Source organism: Diadema antillarum, unplaced genomic scaffold (assembly GCF_040938485.1).
Source record: "Diadema antillarum isolate AM-2024a unplaced genomic scaffold, OU_Dant_1.0 seq00001716_RagTag, whole genome shotgun sequence".
NCBI classification, from domain to species: Eukaryota; Metazoa; Echinodermata; class Echinoidea; order Diadematoida; family Diadematidae; genus Diadema; species Diadema antillarum.
Genome location: NW_027272405.1, coordinates 9,710 through 35,367, shown reverse-complemented (window position 1 = coordinate 35,367; position 25,658 = coordinate 9,710). Strand labels below are relative to the sequence as shown.

General features: G+C 40.8%; 1 protein-coding gene across 1 annotated transcript in view; it reads right to left on the bottom strand.

Moving 5' to 3' along the window:
• The window catches only part of LOC139711864 (uncharacterized), a 47,892-nt gene extending 25,888 nt beyond the window's left edge, over positions 1-22,004 (bottom strand). The window contains exons 1-3 of the mRNA XM_071623714.1: positions 21,292-22,004; positions 13,683-13,805; positions 6,171-6,296 (exon numbers count right to left, since the gene is read on the bottom strand). Coding sequence (XP_071479815.1) covers positions 6,171-6,296; positions 13,683-13,805; positions 21,292-21,294 — 252 coding nt within the window. The 5' untranslated portion in view covers positions 21,295-22,004. The remainder of the gene's footprint in view (positions 1-6,170; positions 6,297-13,682; positions 13,806-21,291) is intronic.
• Positions 22,005-25,658: the final 3,654 nt, after the last annotated feature.

Sequence of the window (25,658 nt, the reverse complement as noted above, 5' to 3'; positions counted from 1 at the left end):
AGCTGCGCTGTTAGAAAAAAAAAAGAAATTCATGTTTGAACAGAATCCATGTGATGTACTCAAAATAGATACCATGGCAATGTTTTATCTCAATTCTACATGTTTTAAACTAAAAATTCCCTTTCAAGGCACTTTCTTAAGTAATCTGTGATACTTTACTGCACAAGCTGGTTTACTTTATAGAAGTAGTGAAAAAAAAAGATTTATATTTATTTGAATAAACTAAAAAGTAACACATTACATGAAGATCACAGCTCCCTGCTTTTATCTAATGCCACTGTTAGTGTGACCATGGTCTAAAAACCCATGCAACAGCTCATAGTTACAGCTATTCCACAGGTCATAAATACTTGAAATGCCACTGAATCAGATAAGGAGACATGCTCCGACCCATATAATAGGCTGTAGCTTCTTTTATTATTCTGTTGCTATTTTTCAAGACATACTTCCCATACATGTCATACAACAATGATCTGCTTATAATGCAATAATCTCATAAACAACACATTCCTTTTACTTGTATGTCAAATACAATTGTTGAAAACATAATTTCTTTGCAAACATTAAACATTTAATTCTTCCTGAGTCCGAATGCACAAGTATCAAACCGGCCAATCAAATGCATAGGCCCTAGTTACATAAATGCTAAGTGTAAAAGAGCCACGTGTATCATAAATGAATGCATAGCTGTAGATGACCTCCCCACTCTTTATCAAAACGGCCACCCCATTCATCAAGAATTAACACACATGCACGCAAAGAGAAAAAAAAAATGACCATCAGGGTCCACTTGGTTCACTAGGTAACAATGAATCAATAGGGCAGACACCACAATTTATTGCACGAATGTAATGAGAGAACAATTGTGAGGGCTGGAAAATGAGAGAAATGTTTGGAAGGATGGGGTAATCACCAGCCATAAAAGCATCCGGCCACAGGTGCAGACTTACCCACTGCCGGCGCGAGGCACGCACTGACCGCCTGGTATCTTCGGACGGCATGACTGGCAGAGGTATGTGTACAGTCAAAGAAATGATCTCTCCTTCACAATGTCTGTGATGGTGTGGAGATCCACAGACCTTTATAGTTTGAAGGCTCAGAGAGACAGCTTGAGCATACTGGTCAATTCATGAGGCAACACCACGACCAGATCATAATGACAGCAAAACATAGGAGCATCAATGAAGGGGTTTAGTCATGTTTAAGTTTTCGCTTCAGTTGTAGGTTGATTCTTCTCTTTTCTATAATCCAGATCCACTGAGTTGAGGCAAATTTATAGACAAATCTCTATCGCACAATCAAACCAAGTATAGGGTAAAAGTAGACCATAGGCTCTCATGACCTGGTGGAGTACACATGGGGTTGATGTGGCCAAGAGGAATCAAACTAAACGCTTCCTGTCTCTCCCTTATGAACATTAGGGAGCAAGTGAAGCCCCAGCATGGAGAACGCTGGGCTCGCTGTTGGCACATATCGCAGAGAAGTCAACAATGAATGTCTTCCAATGACATCAATTTCTCACCCAGTCTGTCAAATGGAAAAAAAAAAAGAGGGAAACTTGAACCACATGCGTCATGTATGCTGTGAGGACTTTATGGCCTTTCCCTTCTCTCTGCTGTGTCGACCTCCACTTCGGTGCGGGTGTCCTGGTAGGCAGAACGCTAACAGCCAACTGACAGTAATGTGAGCTGAGCGCAGGGGTAAGATCAGCCACCAGGGAGAGAGAGAAGGGGAGAGCTGTAAGAGTCGGTTTTCTGGCCAGCAAAATTCGTTCCCAGTGATATACGAGCGGTAGTGGTTCAAACTGGCATACTCCAGCGGTCCAGCAGTAGTACCACTAGGCAGGGGTTGGATTACACCAACAGACACCTGACCCGTGATGCATGTGAGCTACCACCCCTCCCCTCTTTCTCCAATGTATACACTATATACACACACACATACACTCACACAGATACACACACACATCATCACATCACATGAACAAACTTTTCCAGTGGCTGTATATACACCACCATGGCACGTACAAAGTCAGCTACATTTTGGGCCCTCTCTCAACTGTGAGGAGTGGACAGCATCCAATGCAGAAAAATGACGGTTAGGGTTGTTAACGGCTTTTTTCTTGATGTGTCACTTACAGCCACATTCCACTGTCACAAAAGGGGTCACAAACTGTCAACATCAATTTGAATTTCTCTGCAAGTTGAATCTGTGTGAAAGAGGTCTGGAAACAAGATCTACAATTTGTGGCACTTTTTTTTTGTCTACCCCCCCCCCCCTTTCTGGGGGCAGCCATCACAGCATAGTTGGGTCAATTAGGTTGTCTGCAATGTGACACATTCCCCATTAAGATTATTTATATACAGACCTGTAGCATGTTTCACACCCAGGTTTCCTTCCAACAGGTTCCATGACAGAATAAGTGCAATGCCTCCGCTAAATTAGCCAACAGTCTCACTGTCTCAAAGAGGCAAGCATACGGTTACCAGGAACCACACTGGGACGACAGAGGGAGCGTGTTTCACTCCTGAATTCACTTCTGCAAATGCCGACAAACCTCAAACGAGAACAACTGCAAGGTGCCTTCGAAAATAGCATTTCAGTCTCATCGAGCTAATATGCCAGCATAGGACTCCGAAAAGAAAGTGATAGTACTGATACATTATCGGGGAGTTCCACCTTTCAATAATCATATTTAATACAAACAGAAGTACCTTACCTGAGGTCATTTTTCGGCATGTGAGAAAATGCGTGTCCAGATTACTGTTGACACACACACAGTGCATGCCGGTCTTGGGTGTCAAAACTTTTTGTGTCTCAGCATGCAGCTTCACTATTTTGGTCGTTGCCTTTGTTTTTTGTCAAAAGATAGCTCAAAGGACTCTTGCATTCGCCAGAAATTCAGCAGGAAGGTGAGAAATGTAACTTGGGTTGTAGCACTTTGGGATCCTTTCTCTTCCCTGCCTGGCTGGAAATAGCTCAACAAACAGCATCATCTTTAGAGCAAATAAAAAGCAGCAAACCATCACAATTTGTATCTATCTCTGTCATCTGACAAAGGGTTCCTCTGTTTCTTCACCACAATTGCAATACTAAGCATATCGACACAGTAAATATACATTTAGGCCTATTTTTTTAAACCAGCCCCTTCCTCTTTTGGTGGCATGCACTTCAACTTGGTATGATGTCATAATTCATACACAGATTCTTGACAGGTAAATATCAAATATTGAACTTACTGCAAATGGCGTAATCACTCCTGGGCAGAGCTTCTCTGCCTCGCAATCCCTTTTCTCCAGCATTGAATATCGAAAAGTGTCAACAATGATGGGGAGGATATAATGCGCAACCTGAAACTCCCGTGCCCATTCGACAAGTCGACGAGATAAACACGAGGTCCGGACAAGGGTGAGATCAATAGCATGCCCCGGGGGCAAAGAGAAGAAAGAGAGAGAGAGAGAGAAAAAAAAGGTGCACATTGGGTTCCAGCGCCGCCGATTGTCAACGATAAGTCAATAGAACATGGAAAGTGAATAGAAAGCTGGGACGGGTCATTCATCCAATGGACATAGAAGTACAAGAATGTGCCACTGAATGGCGGGACCGGACAACAATAGTCTTCTCATAGCTGAGCACGCTGGGTAACACGAGTTTGTCTTGTAAGAAGTGAACGTGATTGTTTCCCCCCTTTCTATTGACAGAGGGACAAGAGTCAAATGCATTCCTTGTAACTACTCTTCCGTCGTCGCGCAGAATCGCCTCATGACTTTTATTTTGGTGCAACATCGCTCACCACTTACACAAGTACAACCTGAACTTAAACTGTCATTTCAGTCTCTCACAATATTTTTGTCACTCATATTAGCCTTGGATCAGGTTTATATGCTTCTCTCTCTCTCTCTTTCTTAATTTTTTCCCCCTCTGTCAATAGCAAAAGTCTGTTTGGAGGAGGAAAACCATATGTATCAACAAAACTCCCCCAACTTGAGTTGATAACCTCTCATAGAGGAAGGGCAAACATCTTCAAGCCGTGTCCCATCCCCATATTAGGAGTTGACTTGTTGGAGGTGAAAGTTGGAGGGGGGGGGGGGGGTAAGAGAGATGGAAAGAAGAAAAGACAGGGTAACCAAGAGCTAGATGGATAAGGATGAGATATTGTGAGATGGATAGAAAGGGAGAGGAGGAGAGATGGAAGCAAATGATGCCTGCAGCATCCTTCAAGGTGGAGACAGAAGGATGAGAGAGATACAGATGAGAGATGGGTAGAGGAAGAGATGATGTAAAAGACATAAAGGAAATAGAGAAAGCAACAAAGAGAGATGGGGAGATGGAGGGCAAATAATTCAAAAAGAATACTGAATAAAGATATAAAAACTGAAGGAGATGAAAAGGTGGAAAGAGAGGAAGGGTCGGGGGGGGGGGGGGGATGGGGAGGGCAGGCACAAAGCAGGGATATAAATGAAGAGAGAGAAAGATGCTGATTGGTTGAATGGTTGGTTATCCCACCCCGGGCAGATAATTGGAAGTCTCCTGCTGGTTGAAGCAGCATCATCCTGCCTCTCCCATCATAACCATCAACATCCCATCAAACATTAAAAGCCACCGTAGACAGAGACGAAGTCATAACCATATCCTGGCAAATTAAGACACCAATCAGTGAATGTAAGCCAGATACAGCAAAAGAAAGAAAAAAAAGCTAACTGGCTCCTCACCTTGATCCTGACTGCATGTAAAGTGTACTGAGGATCTATTTCTTGTTACGGGGACCCTGATTGTTTCAGTCACTACTACTAGCATAACTTGGCAATGATATCTCCACGCAGCATTAATGGGGATGTCCATCCTGAGGTTTTCTACCATTTTGTAAATATCATTCACTTCCTCTATTTTGAAAACTATTATTCTGTCTAGACTAGTGACTCATGTAGCCCCATGTCCATTCATGGTCTAAATAAATACTTGTTCTCAGAAATCAAGTACTATGAGAGAGAGATATATATTACACTACCAGCCTCTGAGTTGATGATCATACAATATCATATTTATCACTCTGATTTTCAAAGAATGTAACCCATATTTGGATTCTGCAAGTGAAATGAAAGGCGAATAAATTACTGGTACTGAAGTACTGGTAATGATCACGCAAGCATGGTTTCCAGTGCTCACTTTTAGACAAACTTGTGCATAAATCATTTCAGATGACAAGTTTCAAGATGCCTCCAATTTTACTTTCCTTTGTTGAATACTCAAGAGCCTTGAAGCAAGACTACATGGAGCACTGTAAAATCATACGGAATATGCACACTATGATTTGTCAGACAAGCACCACAAAGACAGCCTACAACATTGCATACATCTGGACAAGGTTTAATGTGAAAGTTCTCCAACCACCCACACAGATACAGCACAACAGGGAGATCATAACAACGTGATATGATTGTTCCAAGATGTTCTTCGAAGGTCTTTAAGTAAGAACTTTCCAGATTTTTTTTTTTTTTTTGGGGGGGGGGGGGGTGGGGTGGGATGTATCAATGTATGATGTAGCAGTAAAGCTCACATGAACCACATATGTTCAGGTAGAAATAAGTCCTGTTCTTTTAACAGCCTTCTTTGAATAAACAATATCATCATAATTCAGAGACACACAGAAATCTGTATGAGGAGGAGCTTTGCTCTGGGGACCTTTGTGATGATTACTGTATCAGCACTGAAGGGAACAAAATAGTACATGAGCGCAGAAAGGGCACAAATATGCAAAAAGAGGGTTGAATCGGTTTGGAATTATTGGTGTAAATGGCAAGTTCTTTCAGTTTTCAGTCTTCTAATCCTAACAATGAAAAAGTGGGATAACAGATATTCTCTCCTTCTTAATTTACAAGATAAAATGATTGCTGTGGAGCTTTGACCTCTCTCTATCTCTCCATCGTTACTCCTGAGTAAAAGTGGTCAACACCAGCCAATTTTCCAAAAGGTGGATTATTGATGTAATTATACAGAATGCAGCCAGATTCGATCAAATCAGACAAGATTGACACATACCACATATTTTAACACAAAAGCAGGTGATAAAAAATATATCGATGGCTGAATAGACACACAGAGACATACAGACAGACAAACAAGGCAGAGAGGTCAGCGGTCAGTGACACTGACCGTGCACATTCACTTACCTGTGCTTTGGTCATCTCCTTGGTGCCAAAGAGGTTGAGCTCGTCATGAGGGAAGCGCTCCTGCACCTGGAGGAGGCGGGCCTCATTCTCCGCCAGCATCATCTCCTCCTCCCGCTCCTTCACCATCTGTGGGGTGAATAAAGTGAAGACGACTTTAACGGTTATCATCAACATTTTGTCGCATACAAAGCGGAAGAGGATGTCATGATAATTTTACACATTGTACATCATCACCCAGTAATACACAATTTGAGCAGAAGCTCAATGAAGTTTGATAGGCACCACTAACATACACTGTATATGCCATATATTTAGCAAGTCTAGTTTTTCCTGAATCATGAATCATGCCCAACAGTTTCACAAGTGGTTGAATTTGCGATTGAGGAGCACAGTTATGGACAGAGTAATGTATGCATGCACATTGCATTCATGTTGGAATCAGTCAATACTTTCGTGTGTTATGAAATTTGCGAATAGCATCCACTCATGAAATTCAAGAAAATAAAAACCCTGCATATGGCTACCAAAGAGCTAAAAGTAAAGACAGATGCATACAGAGCTACATACATGGAAGAGTAAGGTACAATTTGTAAACACAGGCTTTTGCCCAAAATGCCATGCACAGCAATGCAAATGATTGGTACAAAACAACACATATGTCAGTCTTTATCGTACTTTACCTTACAGTGTAGACAAGACATTTCTCACAACGCGTGTGAATGGGACAGCTCAGATATCACATGCACTCTTCAAGTCATCGAAAAAAATGACTGAAAAATTAGACGGAAAATGAAAGTGGCTTCCCTAAAAACATCATGCATGCTGTCCGTGTTTACAGCTGATTGGCTAAAATGTCATATCTCTGATGGTGTTTCATTTAGTTTTCCATGAAGTTATTGCAAAAAATGAAGGGAAAACTTATGCACGGAAGAGGAAATATATTTTGTTTGAGAGTGCAATGTTTTGTTCCTAAAAGGACTGCAATGTACATGTATCGGTGTATTCAGTTCAAGGAAGGATAAGCCATATATGTGCAGCCACATCCTTGCCAAGTAATACGGTTTCCTACAAATTTCCTTCAATAGGAGAGAAATTTTTACTGCAGTGCTCAATTTAGGCATTATATCACTTGAAATGGACAAAGAAAGATTACTGTAATTGTTACTGAATCATTTGATAACTGCCATGGCTTTATGCAATCTGCAAATTACAGAAATATTGCTTAATCCTTTTATTCAAAAGCAGAAGAATTTTTCTTCTCATGATTTATCTGATCTTTGAGATCTTATCTCGAAACAAGCACTATTACATGGCATCCCATATCGTTAAGAAAAAGGAAAAGGAAAACAAGAAAAACATTTTCAAGAGAAAAACTTATGTTTGTGTCAAGATTATTATTTGCTCGAGAAAGAAGGAAAACATTTGTAAGGCGTAGCAAATTGCCCTGCGGCTCTTGTTGACAGAACAAACCGAATCCGTGGCCAAAATCAAATAGAGGCAACAAGATTAAATCTGGGTGTACATATATTTCAAGAACTGCCAAAAGATTACAGCAAAGATAAGCCATTCTGGATTACGGCTCCATTTTGACTTCTTTCTATTGATGTAGTAGGAGAGAAGCAACAGCAACACTTTGGTATCAGTTATCCCTGAACACCAGCCTAATGGTAGTAAAGTCCTGTGTCATCATCTCACGTAATAGGACGTGGCAAACATGGAGTTTCATGACTACAAGGGATGATGTAAACTCTGTTAACAACCTTCTTGCTCTCATCTTGACAAAGACAATGAAGGCCAACATAAACACTCTTTAGCAACCTTTCTGTTCTCATCGTGACAAGTTTTTTTTTTTCCTTGAGTGCTGCTGCTTCAAGAGAATTTCAAGATTCCAATCCTTCAATCAACTGTCAATGCTGACAACAAACCACCCCATACACACCAATTTCATATTTTCATTTATGGACTAGATGCAATTGTGCCCACTTTAAAACAAGCATGGGAGAGATCGTTTGCTCCAGCCACCAGCAAACATTGTTGGGTTTTTGCATATAAAATCCAGCAAGTCATCTGATGGTTGAGATTGAGAGCCCTATCACATTCAGCATGGTAACTGATGTGTAGAATGCCGGAACGTTGCTCTCCAGTTGACCATGACACTGACGTGCAATGCCATCCATCTGAACCATTGAAAGCCATCACTGCCGCTTTTTATCCATTCATCCCTTTCGTATTTTACAATCCTCGAGTAAAATTTCTCACCTCCCTGAATCCAGAATGCTCCATTAATTTGAAAACTACGCCCATTTTCTTTTTTCTTTGGGGGGGGGGGGGGGTGACATGGTTCTCATTCACTTCTTTATACCTGTTGATAGTAGAAATCTGAGGTCAAGTTCATCAACACTCTTTGAAATTGACACGTTCTACATATTCTGACACCCACAAATTTTCTACTGTAACAAATCAACTGCAATTTCCTCCTATGAAAAGCAACAAAAAACTCAAACAAGTGATGGTTATTCTATGCCAATGTACCATCTTTCCAGGTCATGTTTTCATCTTCCCTCTCATACATTGTACCTGACATACAAAGACAAATTGAAAGTGAAAAAGAAAGACTGACGAATGACCATGGACCAGTATTCATTTGTATTTCCACCGTAGAGTCCCTGGCAACAATTGTATGAGTATACTTGCCTCATACAGGGGGTAGTCTGACCAGATGGAGAAATTGATTCACAAATACAACCAGGAACAATTATCATTCCAAATCCGAGGAATGTAGACTCTGTCATTTGAGCTTATCTCCCCTTTGTGGCTCCTAAGCATAAGGAAGACTTACTGCAAATTTCAACACTGACTTCAGAACTTTTCCCTCCAAGCAATTACCCAAGAGAGTTCCGTTTAAAGACAGTGCAAAGAGATACACTAAAAGTTCAAACTTAAGTGACCCTGGTTTGGGATAACTGTTGGCAGTCATTTTTGCTTTGTTTTGCTGGTTCAGTTGATTGATCGTGGAGTCGCAAATATGCAGCCGTGTTTGATTTGCTTTCAGGATCATGTGCATTTGGACGACTGCAATCCAATTATACAATGAAAATGCAGCACGAATATGAACGGAACTTCCTCAAACTTGTCCATACCAATTACTGGCAGAATTTGACTAAAAGCACTGCAGAAAAGTACAGCGAATGCGGCTTTCTTTTGACAACTAGGTTGATACCACCACCTTTTCAAAGCTTGCTGTCAGAGTATTGGGACTGATCAAATAGTGAACAACAAGTTTTCTTTTGTTGAAATTGGCACACATCTTTATTACTGGTCCTAAATCACAACCTTTGCACTACAAACTGTACCAATGACGTAAAGGGTGTATTACACAACCTTGTTCCTGATCTATTATTGTATAATCTTTGAGTTTGTGGAGTGTGCAGTCACATTCTATTCATTTCCATGTAGATCATAATGTTCCCATAGAGATTGCTACCCACCTACGTCGTTCCAGGAAATATGGCTATATAATCAATGTAGCATGTTTATTTTGACAACGTCAAAAGCAGCACAAACAATAATGATGCGCCCAATTAATATTGAGAAGCAGCAACTGTGCCATCGTGGTCCTCGCGGATATGAAAATTGACATGCCCGGATACCAAACGCTTACCTGGAATTTCTCACTGCAATTCGCTGCAATCTCATTAGTGAAGCGTTCAATCTGGCTAACCACAAAATGCACTGAAATAAGCAGCAAACGGAATCTTTCTTTCAACGACCCCAAACCAGTGTTCTTATCTTTATGAGCTAGTCCAAAACACTGCCAACTTTACTACATCCTTTATGATAGTTTCCTGAAGTGTACAAGCTAAAAGGTGAGTTTCCTTCCGTCTTCTATGAAAATCTTCAAAGAACAATGCCTACTTGCCTCCATCTGGTATCACACTTATATGTGATATAACATATCTAGATCAAATCAACTCCACTCAGTATCACTTCCAGAGTTTTATAAACATATCAATTACTACTATTTTTAAAACCAAAACTTATGGGCAAAAAGCTACCAAAAATGTTTGATCCAATGTCACTCATACACACAATTTAGTGGTTTGGGAAAAAAAACACACCCTGACACCATGCAATGGTTTACAATGATATTAATAAAATGAAAAAAAAAATTGTTTAGGACTGCTGCCTCTTCAGCCAATGCAATTATTTTTCCCAATCCCTTGTTTAACATAAAGAAATATTGTATCCCCCAAATCTTGGATTTTGTGATTTTTTTAATTTTCATTTATTTATTTATTTATTTATTTATTTATTTATTTATTTATTTATTTTATTATTTATTTATTTATTTATTTATTTATTTATTTATTCATTTTTTTTAAATTATTTATTTATTTATTTATTTATTTTTTATTTATTTATTTATTTATTTATTTTTTTATTTTTTATTTTTTGAGGGGGGGGGGGGGTTGACAGCAAACTTGTACTCATCAGCCATGATAGTTGTCTGTTGGAAAAACTCTGTGAGCCAGTTTGGCCACAGAATTCCATCCCAAATAACACACATGGCAGTTAAAATCGAAAGCTTCGCTCACCACTTGGTGATCAGCTTTATTCGAATTGAATCACGCTGCCCATCTTTCACACACTGAACAAAGACAGATGAATGTAGGATTGTGCTCTCTAAATCTTTTGTCCGAGAGGGGGATAACTTCCCATTGGATTGGGGGGCTTAGAGAAGAGGAAAAAAAGGGAATGCACTGATCGGATCTGCATAAACTCTTGAATCAATATGTGCAGACTGACGGACAGGAGTAAAACTTTCTAAACTTAGTGCAATTTCATTGTGGTACAGGACCTAATGACCTTATCCTCCCAACAAGGACTGGCACAAGATGCAGTGAATCGATGGAGACACAATTCATGGAGAATGTGTACTCTCTGATTAGTTTTTACAGCTGAAAGATGCATCACTGTTTTAGATGTCATTACATCATGATAGTGCTGCAGAACCGAGGTGTGAATTCTTTATTGTAAAAAGGGTTACTTTCTTATGAAGTCCCTCTGGAGAGAAAAGATTGGATGTACAAATGATGTTGGACTATACACTGTGACCATTCAGAGAGTATGAAATGTAGAAAAAGTTCGTGCACTTTGGTGTTGTTTCACAACATTAGAGATTTTGATAAGAACGTTTCACCCAATTTGAACCATGATGTGGAGTGGTAGGGTGAATAAACTCAAATTACGGACTTCCTCTGTGCTATCTACGGACAGCCACAACCTTGGTTACATGAACAGATGATTGACCAATGTATCAATCAAGCAAACCAGTTCAGGGAGAGTTCATATGATTTTTGTTTTTGTTTTATTTTGTTTTTTAAAGAGGTCTATTGGACTTACTGCTTGCAGGGCATCAAAGGCTGTATATCCCTAAAAACATAAAAAGCCCTCAATCACACATCATAACAGATGATGGCCGTATATCACAGAGAGTACAGGAAAGGTTGTGAAACCTTCATGGTCAGAATTGTTAAGCTGGCTAAATTTGAACCCATGCATTTTTCTTTATTACAGACCGGCAAAGGAAATGATATAATGGTTAATCACAGAGAGCTCTGATTCTGAAATCTTGTTTTACTTTAACCAGACCTTGGTGTGAATGGCCTCCTTAACTCCCAATGGACCAATGCTTAAAATATGTTATTAGTGTCTTATATAACAGTACAACAGGTTAATAATAATTGCAGCATTAAATACACAATGTCATGCATTCTATGCATAGTTCATCGCAGACATTAATTTCCTGACCCTTTTGCATTAAAAAGGTAAGCCATGGAAATAGCAGTGTTCCATCATCATAATGTAATCAGGAGCTAGCCGGTGTATGAGTCAGGGCTGGCAATGACGAGGTCCAGCTGCCCTCTTTCGACGAGTTAGAGAGGAAATGATCAATTCAATGATTGCAAAGCGGTTTTCCTGTCATCGTAGGTAGTCGCCCTCCCGTTTCACTACCGATTTCTACACAAATTTCATTAAAGTTACGCTTCAGCTGAACTAAGTAGCTTGTGCTGGAACTTTCAATTCACCTACTTTCCATTCACTCAGCTAATCCAGATGCAATGGTCCCACTTGGCATAAATGATAAATTCTCAAAACTTCTTGAAACACTTTGGTTATCTTCACTGGAGGACAAAAAAAAAAAAATTGTTCATCTGCACATGCCTCAATCATTTGAACATGAGACTGTTTGGGGGTTTGTTAAAATTTACGTAGCTCGCACAAAAAATTCGATCAAGATGCCTAAACAGCCCAAGCATTTTGTTATACATCCTGTCAAGGACACTACATGAAAACCGCTTCCGTGAATTTGTTCCACAGCCATGAACATCTGAGAAGTTTCTTGGGTACTATAACATCTACCAAAGAAACTTCAAAACTTCATAAAGATTGATTCGTCATTGAAGGTTCTTATTCCTTGTTTATATCTGTTGAAACATTAGGAGGTTCATATTCAATACTGCTCATTAAATATCTCCAGGAAAAAGCTTGCCTGTGTAGATCTATTAAATCCAGCCACAGAAATACTCCTAAAGGAAAGAATCTCTACCCTTGTTGAGTGAAGACAAATGGAGACGTGATTCACACGTAATTTGAGTGATTAAGGACTTTCACCCTCACTGTCGTTATAGGTTTCATTGGTACTACCAGAGCATGCATAAAGACCTCCGCCAATTTCACCTGCTTGTTCAGTTGGTTTTTTTTTTGTTTGTTGGGGGGGGGGGGGCAGTTGGAGAAAAAGTCAAGTAGAGGGGTTTAAGGTTCATTGAATAGCACTTCACTTGGAATTCACATGGACGAATGAAAGTACGGATGTGTGTTCCTTTAAGATGTAACCAGGTTTTTTCAATATTGACGCAGTACACACTCCATGACTACAGTTCTAAGCACTGGAAGTCGGCAAATGAGTGGCACGAAATGTGCTTTTGAGGAATGTGCGGAGTCATTTGGAAAGTCAAAGGGGCATTTAAAGGTCAGAATGATAGGACATGACTTCCTGCCAGTGCCAAATATCTGCCAAACTCTGGCACATTATGGTAAATTTGAGCAATTTTAGTGTATATCATCTTCATTCTGAAATGAATTGCTTTGAGGACTGCCAAGCCAGATCATTTGGAAAAAGGAGGTATTGACAACCAATCACCATGTCTTATTGGTCATCAAACTTAACAACTAAAAAACAAAATAAAACGAAAAAGCTCAAGAATGATGTACACCATAACTAGGCAAGACTGTAGGATAGGATCTCTAAGGACCAGCACATCTATGTACCAGCATTTACTATCCAAGCAATACTTTTGTGGCCAAGACTTGTGCCTGTTTTTATTTGGGGGTTTACCACAGGCTGTGAAGCCCATATCATGGCTGGACAGCTACATAAAGACTGGAATGGAGGCCACAGAGATCACAGTGCAAACCCAAATCATTCTAGAGGAGGATGCGGGGACTCACCTCTCGGACAGTCTGGGCGGAGTCTAGGAGGCTCTCGTAGTCCCGGGGATGCCTGGTCCCGGAGCCGGAGCTGTTCTCCAGCAAGTTGTGGAGCACCTTGTCATACTGGGACACTCGCTGGACCTACAGAGAGAGAAGAGTGGAAACAGAAATGGGAACGTTACTTTAGGATTGAACACACACGGCTCTAAAACACCAGTCCAAGTTGACAGATATGTATTCTGTTTTGTTCTTACCACTTAGCTTACTAGATGCACAAGTCTTGTAGCATTATAACATTTCAATTGGTTGTGAGATGAAAATCGATGGTCGCTCTACTTTCGTCTCATCGAAATTCTGGCTGTAGGGACTTTCAATTTGATTTCTGAACTGTAACAGATGATGATAATTACCAATGAGTCCAAGCACTGATCTTTGTCACATGTGCAGGAGATTCCAGCCAGAATTCCAAAGTGGTCTCAAGAAAGAGCTTATACCACTAAGATGAAGAAGAATGCTTGTTGTAAAAAACTTTTTTTCTTTACTAGTATTTTGGAGTGTCAGTCTGGACCACTGGAATACCTTGATCTGATCACACAATAGGGATAACCATCCATCACAAAGCTAGGTCTTGCCACAGGCTTAACACTATTGCTTTCAAGCAGACAGTGGACACATACATCACTCACATGTACGGAAGCATTCTTATGGCACACATAGAGTGAAACATTCTTATTACACACGTACAGTGAAACAGATCATCATCTGTTTCTTGTAGTACACCACTCCGCAACAAGATGATGGCACACTCCGATATCACAATCAGGGCCGCAAGGCAAAACAGCGCAACATCGCATCAATTGTAAAACAGGAGTGTGTTATGCAGGGAACTAGGAGCACACATCATTTGAGTGATTGTCCGGGATCCAACAAGATTCAAGGAAATGAGAGAAACCTCTTTGCCTGCTGCTTATGTAGGAAAACTCGCCTGCAACTATATCCCCCCCCCCCCCCCCTTTGGAAAAATGATGTAAACAAAAAAGAACAGAACATGTTCGCAATCACCATCAATTTCATCAACAACAAGAATTTCAGAATTTCCCCAATCCCCAGGCAGAGCATTTTTTTTAGTCCTCAAACTTTGCACTGTATGATTTCCTTTCATGCCTGACCCCCTCCCCCCCCCCCTCCACAAAACTATGGGATCCACCTGAATCCCTAAACTAGAAAAGCACTTTGGAGAATGTCACAGGATGACAAGGTGAAAAATATAAACATCACTAACAGCTGGTGGAGAATGTATTGATAGGTATTACAAGATCACTAGCTATTTGGTAATCATACGGCTTCTAACGTGTCAAAGCGTTCCATCTTTGTCGGTGGAATATAAAGCACAGATGCTTTCATCCTTGACTTGAGAAGTAAAGATCATGTCTAAAAGCTGTTTACGGTCATGCGTACTTTGCCCAACACACCAGACTCATTATTCTCTAAATGTAGCCTACGGCTGTTGACAGACATCTAGACAAAATGTTCAAACAATATTCGTCGGCTTCAGTTCTCTTTAACAATTTATACATTTGTAAGAGCAATTCAAATCACGGTGTTCAGACTCACATTGTAATTCTCATGCTTTAGCTGTAATGCTGTGTCAAGGATACTGATGCATACACATGTAAACCATGAATTGAACTTAATCCTTTTCTTCTGCTTATCTGAAAAGTGCTTTGAATCCCCAAATTAAATTTTACTAAGTGGTCATAATAGTCACATGGGAATGTTAAATAAGACATTCCTGTCATTCTAGCCTTTTATGCTGTCTCTCTTGGTCCCTCTTTCTTGATCTATCTCTCCTAAGGTACAATCACTAATTCACCAATTTGCTAGCTTTCCCTTAACTAATTAAAAGATTTGCCAAGGAAATGATAACTATATGTACAATTGATAAAGGGAGACTGAAAGAAGATCTCTTTTTTTTTTCTTTTTCCTTTGACTATCAATGATGGTTTGGTCAATAGTCACAGTATATCTATGACTTAAGTGTATCCTTCACATCAAGATCTTCTTAACTTGTTTCAATCTACCAGAATGGACTGATCACGGAAGGAACGGGAGCTTGCCTCTGACGGGAGCGTCGGTGATACAGCCCGGTGAAGTCTGTGCCGGGATGAATCAGAGTGCCTCCTCTGCCGTACCCGAATGAGGCCCCCGTGGAGCTTCCAGGAGCTCGGGTGACCCTCCTTCACATCCATCCCGCCTGCCCCGGCCTTACCCCGCTCCAACTGCTGTATTGGCAGCCGCAGGTCCAAGCCAGAGAAAGTATTTGATGCCGCAGGATCCATCACTTCTCATCAAGACATGACGGCGAACAAGAAAAAATGCAAAACGCAAGTAATTCCACCAACCATCGACGCTGCATCAAGCTACAGCTTTAATTCCTTCAGTTACACACAACTGTCTGCGATGAAAACAAAAACTGTAGGTATCCACAGTGTAATCCAAGTCTTGATTTTCCTATTTTGTAGATGGGGGTTCCAAAAGATTCACATAAAAAGAAAAAAATAGGATATGGAGATGGTGCACATAAGCTTTAATTCCTGTTGTGAAACACAAACCAAAATCCTTTGACCACATCCACGTTGTATAAAGTACAATGCTACGATCCTTCTATTGGCTTGAAGAACAGGCAATGTGTAGGCCTATACGTGGTGTACGAGAGTGATTTACTGCTAAGTCCACACCGAGATTGGGTTGCCAGCCTCTTCTGAATAGGATCCGAAAGTGCCAGCCAGCCGCAAGATCTCTCACAATTTTTCAGCAGTCCATTGAGAGCCACGCAAGAGGAAACTGCTCAAGAGGAAAAATCTCCAAGAGTGGACGACTGAAATGCATGAAAGGCGAGGACTGGGCAAAGTAGGTCTTAGTGGAGACTTCCTTCTATCAACTACTGACTTGCTCTTTGCAAATAAGAGGACCCAGAGAATGGTAAGCTCTGTGGTTATCGCTTCAGCAAACACAAGCCCCCTTTTCAATTGCACTGGGCCCTCAACTGGGCAAATACTCCAGAGTAGATAGTTCCCCGATTTACTCTGTCCCTTCTTCCTCGGGATCCCAGTCCCAAACTTCACGCGCAGAGCTCACAACCACACTACCAGCCCGTCTCCCAGCTACTACCACGATATGGCCTGCTGATTGTTATCACCGCTGATGAGAGAACAACATAGAAGACTACCAGAAGTTAGCCAATGATATGGTGTCAAATTAGGGGATGGAAAAAAAAAAAGAGAGATTAAAAAAAAAAAATTGTGGGAGGTTCTTGCAGTGCCTGTAGGCTGTAAGATAGCTTGTGAGGCAGCCACAAAAGTTGTGCAAATAAACACCTATCTAATATCTTTTACTGTGTGCACGCTTGTGTGAATTTTGTGTCTCCCCCCCCCCCCCCCCCATAAACTCTTTCTCTTCGGTCTTTTGCGGTTTGTGCGTGGAATGTCGCACCGCAACATTAACCCTTGAACTTGTGCCTTTTGAGGGCGTCCCATTGACGAAGGTATTTCAGTGAGTATTGTTGTAAAGAGGGTTGACAAACTGCTGCCACCATCGTTATAATCCGCAAGCCATGTCTTTGCATGGGATTGTGAGTCTTAAAGGCTTATCTGACATCAAGACACATATTACATCTCAGAGCTTTAGTGCAACTTTGGTGACCTAGCAAAAGTAGGCACTTTTAGAGAAAGTATGGAAAGTTGTTCTACATAAGAATATTTCATGTCCTTCTGAAGTAACATGCAAATTACAGGCAAGAATTAATTAAACAAGCAATAGATATGTTCCTCCACACCTTTTTTTTTTTCATTTGGTTTCATAAAGTTATATACATGTAGCTTCTAATAGCACTTCCAATAAATTGCCTGGCAAGCTTCATTGTTTCGTTTCTTGGCACCTCAAATATTAGGTCTAAATCTCATAATTTTTCGTCTTAATTTACAGTTTCACATTCATTCAGTCAAAATAACTGTCAAAGAGATTATTGACAAAAATTTATTATGCAAAACTACACTTTGCCCTTAATGTTCCTTGTGCGTGCACTTTTCACATGCTTATATCAGTATAATCTTGCTTTGCTATTCCCCCCTCATTTGTTTGTGTTTAAAGGCAAACATTTCATGCATTTCTTCGTTAGACCTACAATGTATAACAATTAAGCTTTTTAACATATGTGCACGCCTTCTAAACATGGACACACATTGCATCTATAGTATCAGTAAAGAAAATTTCCCAAATATTTCAATCTTATCCATAATGAGAGCAAATACTGACTATGACTAGCGAAGTTGTCACAAGACATCTACCAATGAGAATTATCTCTGGACGTGGTATAAACTTTCCATCATCAGAATCCAATCCATTTTACTGATATAACCTCCACTGTAGAGAGACAGAAAAAAAAACCCAACAACAACTGAGTATAAAGCAATCCAAGTCAGTTAGGTTCATCACTACTGCCTTAATCCCATAGTCATCTGTGGTTGGTCTTTAGTCAACAAAAAGAATGAAACTAAAAAGGATGAAGTGAATAGTGGCTGTTTGCCACGACTTTGTGGGTCCACTCCTAATCTGGTTTGATTGCCTGGTTAGGAGATCCTTGAAAACTGGATGTTTTCTCGCTAGAATGCCTCAATTTCCTTCCATATAGGGGTTGATCAATAATGTACATGGGATCAAGTTTATTACCGCTGGACACACAAGATGACATTAACTCAAAGGCAGGCTATGGAGCAGTGTTATAGCAAGTCTACGGACTGCGCACACTCAATGAACTCAACAGTTTGTGGAAAAGCCATGGGACTACTACCCAAAGAATACAGGGGAAACACATGGCACATTCACACAGCCTGAAAAATCACAAACACATACCCTTATCTCCTGTATGTATGCCTAACATACAGTGTCTCACTGTGGTTACATGTGTATAGTCGATTTCTTAGGGAGCTATGTTCTACAGAAGTCAGGATGGGTTTGGACATTGTATTTCATTAGCAAATCAAGTACAGCATAAATAGGGTTTTGCCTCTCTGTGGAACTGCATTATCACATACTAACTGAATATCATCCATTCTTTTCGAGTGAGCTAAAAACAGAAAAACAGATATGTGAATTGTTCAAACATCACATAACCTCTTTTTGAGCATACAGAAATGTTTCAGGTAAGGATTACTCAATTAGAAGGCCTTGTTTAAAACTTTAATGTGGATGAAGTGAGCAAGACTGCAGGCAAATGCTTCAGCGAACGATAAGCTGGTGAAACTTTTCCCGCCTGAACAGAAGAAGCCAGTCCTAGTCGAGTTGGGATTAGCCTCCATGTGAGCACAATGTTGGGATCTAAAGGTGTGAAAGGGCCCCCCATCACAGAGCAGGAGTAGTGGGGCTCAAAGGGAGAGTGCCTTTTGTTTATGATACGCCGAGCATGGGGCTATTTCGGGTATGCCCGGGAGAGTCTTCAAGGGCTTCTTTCGCTCTTTCTTTTTGGAATCTTTGATAGAGATAGAAGAGGTTTCACAACAGAGCAAGAATCGGTTGAACGGATTTCTCTACTATGTATAGGACTCTTATGTCAGCTTCCCCCTCCCCCACGGCTTCTTGAGAGTTTAAAAAAAAAAAAACATTATTCAAAACTAAATCAGTGAGATCCAGTAGAAAAAGTCTACACAGAACTAAAGCTAGCTACCGGTTCCGAAGCCTTTGGGTAAGGAGTTGTTTATACACATACCACTATTGGAGCATGATAGGACCCATCTTCACGCCACAACCTATGCCTCAGGCTGTACGTTTTGCACTACTGCAGGTCAGATCCAGGGTTGCTTTCTCACCTGCTTCAAGCAAAGTCACTATCTCTCATTCAGACATCATCTGTAAGCATGATACCACTAATGATGGTATCAATAATGATGGTAATGCTGAGGCTATGTCAAAGTCAAGATGGTGATGGTGTCAGATAGAGGACTGTTTTCAGTTTTTAGAATGTAGGCCTATATCAGAGACCTTGCAATTTTTTTTTTACCATATAGTGCCAGAACATACATAACAGAATGCATGCAAGATTTATGCTAAATGCATCATGCTTAGTGATCTTCTTGCAACCGAACAACCAGGCTCAAATATCATTGAAAAAAAAAAATACCGAGAAACACGGGCTAACCCCCACGCACGTACACAAACTTGCAATTTGATACGTGACAGTCACAATAACAGTGAAAAATGATATGTCTCTCGCGAGCACATTTGCAAATTAATTACAGCTGACATTGATATCTTGATCATTCCCTTATGATCCCTTGCTGTGGACCTGAAGCTTTTTAATTTGGGGCCACATTATTGGAAATGAAATAATCTCTGACAAAGAGTGAATATGACTGTCAACTGTGGTTATGCATAATCGATGTTACAACATGGGGAAAACCAGAAATGGTGCAAAATTACTCCTTCTCCCACAAAAAAAAAGAAGAAAAATGCAGAAAAAAAGAATGATCATAATCCTTTCATACATCCCTCAAGGACCCTAAAAAGTGCAGAGCCTGTGATTGATCCTGCACTGTACTTTTGCCAGGTGTGAATTGAGCCCCGATGAGCCTCTGGGCACTACAAGACAAGGCAGAGAGTCTGGTGGACCTCTTCTGCCTGTGTGCAATCTGGTACATGTAGTGGTAGCAGGACACAATCTTCAAGTATCTCGAGATTACGCACCAGGATGAAGTGGCCTAGAGAAGGGATCACCGGTGGCTCTTGAACCATATTCAACTCTTGCCCATCAAGACACGACACATACCTTTTGTGTTATTCTTCCTCCTCCTCCATCCATTCAAAATCTTCCTCATCTTCTGTCCACCAAAGATGGCTCTGATACTGCCGGTTTGTCTACCCCATCCCCTGTTTTCTCTCTGAATCCCATTGCCATGGAATATAGGACAGCTCTAAACCAAGTTGCACCCCCCATTTTCTGTTTAAATCTAACCATAAGGTAGCCATATGATGCCTGAACTCATGACATGAGATTCTTAACTGAAGAATGCCATGTCCTCTTGAACCCCAAACCAACTTTAATCCTCCTATTCATTCAAACAATCTATGCAAGTCCAGCCCTGGCTATTTCTTTTTCAAACAATGCTTGCACAATGTCAGTAAAATGTAATGGTGGTGTCAATTCAGACCAAGGGACAATGGAAAAGAAGTCCCTTTGATCTACATGCCAGTACAACATTTTCCTTCGTCACAAATGGGTCCAAATCTACTAAAACATTATAATCAAACTTTCACACACTGTTGGTCTACACATCTATTTGACTACTTCCCCTTGTACTCAACCTTTATATCTTCTGTAGGCCTATATATTCACACACGACCAACTAAAAATGGCATTGTAATAACAAGGAACAACAAGAACAAGAAGAAAAGATTATGATTAAATGAGGACGTATTTACCAAGCTACACTTGTACACTGTTTCAACTACCTCCAATCAAGTCTCTTTATCTGCATCCATAAAGAATATAATGCAACAGCTGAGAACAAAAAAAAAAAATGTTTTAAAAAAAAGTGTTGTGGGCTTTGGATTTGGAATCAAACCACACACTTACCATTAGTTAAGAAGAAACAGAGCCTTCTTGTATTCAGTATAGCAGGCCTATTTGTTCAAATTTCACCACCACCGTTGCACTAGCCACTACCGGTCCACCACATGCACTTGTTATTCCTTCGGTATCAAATTCCAGCATTCTCTGACAAACTGCAAGTTCATGGCCCGGCAAAGACACTGACCAAGGTGTGGAATAGAAAGCTAGCCAGTGCCACACGCCCCTAAGTGTCCTTCATCTTTCTTCCTACTGAGCGGAGTACACTGGGGGTCGGTTTGTTACCTTCTTGCCCCCTTCTCTGCTTTTCTTATGGGTGTGCAGGTAATCTGGGTCCTGTGGGGGTTTAGGAGTTGCCCCCTTCTCCTTGTCAGTTTCACAGGTAGATATGTGCACTGAGGGACCCTCCTCTCCCTTCTGGGCTCCCCTTTTGCCCTCTTCTTCTCTTGACGGATTAACCCCACTTTCCTTCACCTCTTTTCCACACAAGCACCACACTGATACACAAAAGTCTATTCGCTTGCTTGAATAACCCCAGCAGGAGCTTAGGCTCAGTAGGCCAGGCTTTTCGCGTTGTGGTACAGAGAACTTCGGCACTGTCCACATCTGTAGAATTTCATGCAGGAGATCAAGGCCGGCAGAAGAGTTTGCACTAAATACCGCTCATTTACCCATCCTCCAAAGACCTCGCACTTTCGATCAGCCAGAAACAAAACTCCTCACTCTGGGTGGCAGTTGTATAGATTTCCCATCAACTTGTGGAGTGCATGCAAATGAGTCACTTGAGTGTCCTAGAGCCAGGATGGCTTCACAGTTCCCTCACCACTAGAGAAAACATAACTTTCACTTCTATATCAACACATTTAATGTGACTCTTCACTGGGGTGAAACCTTAACTACCGGTCCTCTTAATTGTCCTGGTAACTATTTTCACTTTCCAGCGTTCCTTTCAACTCAGCGGAAACTCCCGAGGCAATAACGGAATCCAGCAAAAGAGAAAGTTTCTGTACCACAATAGTAAGGAGGCTGCTGTTTTTTTTTTCCCCCTTCTTTTCTTTTTCATTGTACATAGCTCTTACATACCACAAAATCTCTCCATGAGGCAGAAAATCTTGACAACAATAACAAATTAAATTCCTCTACCTGGTTGAGCAAGCCTAAAAGGATGCTGAGACAAATGTTCCTTGAAGGACATTGTTACTATTTCAAAATTTAGAGAATCTATGAATTATCTATATTTAGCAGTACATATTCATCACAAATATCTCTATTGCAGACATTCATAGGGGCCCATGGAAAGTTTGCGTTGCTCCTTCTGCCAAATACGTAACACTGAAATACAGCAGAGAGAGAGAGAGAGTGAGAGAGAGAGTGAGAGAGAGAGCTCAGATAATCTGCAAAAAAGAATAACAAACAAGCCTCGCAACTTACAGGATTTCAAAGGGTCTTGAAAAAAAATTATATCAATAAAAAATTTACTCATGAGAATAACAAATTAAATATAAGTTCACGCTTCAAAGTTCAAAACAACTTCCTGCTATAATTTCTGGACCGAATTCCCATCCGTAGCATTCAAAGATAATCCATGGAAATTCACCGCGTTCTTTCACCTCACTCCATAAACTGCTCAAGTTCTGAAAATGATTTTGTCCCATGACAATCCGATACCACATACAATCTTCACAGGAAATTTGGTGATAATCATGGTAAATCATCAGGTTTCACAACAGAGAGAGTTAAAACCTTATTGATAAGAAAAATACCCAATACGATGCCCACACTGATTTCGAGACATTTCATTAATTTGAAAGACGCCTTGGAGATGCCAGCCAACATTTGTTGTATTTTTTTTTTCTCAGTCACGAGACTGGGGACAAGTATAGAAGCAGGTTGGAAAAAACAACAAAATAATAAGAAAACAGATTGGAAAAGCGTCGCACCATAATCCCAGCAATTAAGTCAACTGAGCATTCTTCAATAAAAACTCATTCTCCCCATTTTTCTCATCTGACGATCACCCCCTCCTTATCCATTGATTTCTTCTTCTGATATACCCGCAAGGTTCCATCCGCATGGAAAAAGGAGGGTCAGCGGAGAAAAATGCAAATATTGATCAACCTACAACCGTACCGGCCGCTCACCCTGCCTTCCAATCAGTAACCGCTCCTTGTGGCGAACAACAACCACAAAAAAATGGCACCTCAGTTCCTTGCCAAGCTTCTTGCAGTGATTCTGAGTGAGAAAAGTTGCAAACATTTTCTGCCAATTATCTTTTTTAAAGAGGAGAAAATACTGCCTAAATGAATTAATTCTACAGTGATGATTTTGGAAGAAGAATTAGAAGAAGAAAAATAACTTGAAACGGAAATAATTTGTAGCCTGAAATACCCCATGATGGGAAGAGTAGACGGGTACAAACGAGCAGTCGCAGCAAGATTTGTTATATTTTCGTGGGCCGATAAACAAGCACCCTTTGTGCTGCGGAATGCTGATAGGGCATTATGCGCTTCAGTGCCGGTAATTCTGAAATCAATTATGGGGCTTTCACCACATTTAGCGAGTAGCACAAAAGAGGTGCACTGGGCCCTTGGTTGTTTTTCTCTTGCTTCCCCACATCACGTGCATGTCATACCAACATGCACTTTTTGCTTGTGGCTTCCCCTCCCCAACCCCCATCCTTTCCCCTTCAGGACGACACAAGCAGCTAAGTATTTTGTAAAAAGCAAAATCAGTCTGGAGAAAAGGCTAGCAATTCAGGTAACTGGCTGATATCATCCTTGCCAATATGCAAAGAAATAATGATATAAGTTCCTTCAGCATGAGTAAGAAGCAGAATGTCAGAAGTACCAGTGACTTTAAAAATACTTCTGGCTCTCAATCGCACAATGTACAAGTGCAGAGAGCTCAACAGTTCAATCAGCATCACACTCACAGACTTGATCATTCTTCTGGAAGAGCCTTTTGAGGTGGGGAAGAGCAAAAAGATGATGCCCCGAGGCTCAGATGGTCATTAACCCGCGCTGTGAGCCGATGAACCTCAGAGACCAATCTTGTGTTAAATCCCACAAATCAACAGTACGTGGAAGTGGAGTAGTCTTTGTCAAGAAACAATTCAACTCTGCAGAGATGGTTTTAACCATGACACAGATTTGGAAGGGATTATAGAAAAACACTCACACTCCTTATTGCTGGTGCCACTGAAATGATAGAAAACTTCTTCTTCTCTGGGGTTAGCTGCTCTTTCATTTCAGTTATGACAATAGACACGCTTTTGTTGTAATCCTGGGCGATACAGATAGCACACATTTGGAGTTCATCTCTCTGAATGTGTACTCTTTGGCATCAACAGGCACTGGCGCTCTCTGAGACGATGCAACTTCCGTTAAAATGTGAAGTGCATTGTTTCCTCTGGCGGAGCTCAGCATTTTGCAGTGATGAACACCAGGAGGAGGTGTTGGAGGAGGGAAAAACTGGAGGAGGATGAGGATGGGGTGGAATGTTCACACTCATGCTCACGAGATCCACTTGACATTTGAATGAACTGAATAACTACTGTATCTGCGACACAGACCATGACCGCTAAACCAAATCATTTTCTCTTTGCAACAATTCAGGGCCTCGAGATTGGATCACAACTTTACAAGCTTTGTATTTGTTACCAGAAAATAGATAGGATTATCATGACATTTTTCTTTCTTTCTTTCTTTCTTTATTCATTTTTTTTTTTTTTTTTGGGGGGGGGGAGGATAACAGGTGGAATGACATAGGAATGGAGAAAAGGGTGGGGTGGGCAATTGGTGGCCCTCACACAATCTTGCAGGTAGAATAAGGAACCCTAAAGTTCTTGTGATGTGTGAAAGACCAGCCACAGAGAGAGGGAGAGGTATGACAATAATTCAATATATATTTTTTCCTTTCTTCCTTTTTTTTTGGGGGGGGGGGGAACCAAAAAGAAACAAGACCTGGGAGCATGGCGCTGGCTGGAGTCGGGAGCTGACAAAGTTGTCATTATCACACCTAGACGTGAAGGTTAGACCAGACAACATCTTAATAAGGTTACCTGGTGAAATGTGGGGGTCAGACGCAGGTCACCAGACTGCCATCAATCCTCAGCGCCAGATCTTTCAAGTTCAGGTGTTAACTTTGTCTTGGAGGAACAAAGTTTGCGCCCCTCAACAAAGATTTCTCCCAGATGACAGCTCCGAAATATCAACAACGAAACATAACACTGTAGAGATCTTGACTGGTTTTTTTTCCCATCTCGCAGCAACTATCAGGAACAGCTAGCATAGCAGTGAGCATCCACCATGTAGTTGACCTTTACATAAGCTCACACACACACACACACACACACAAAAAAAAAAACCATGGCA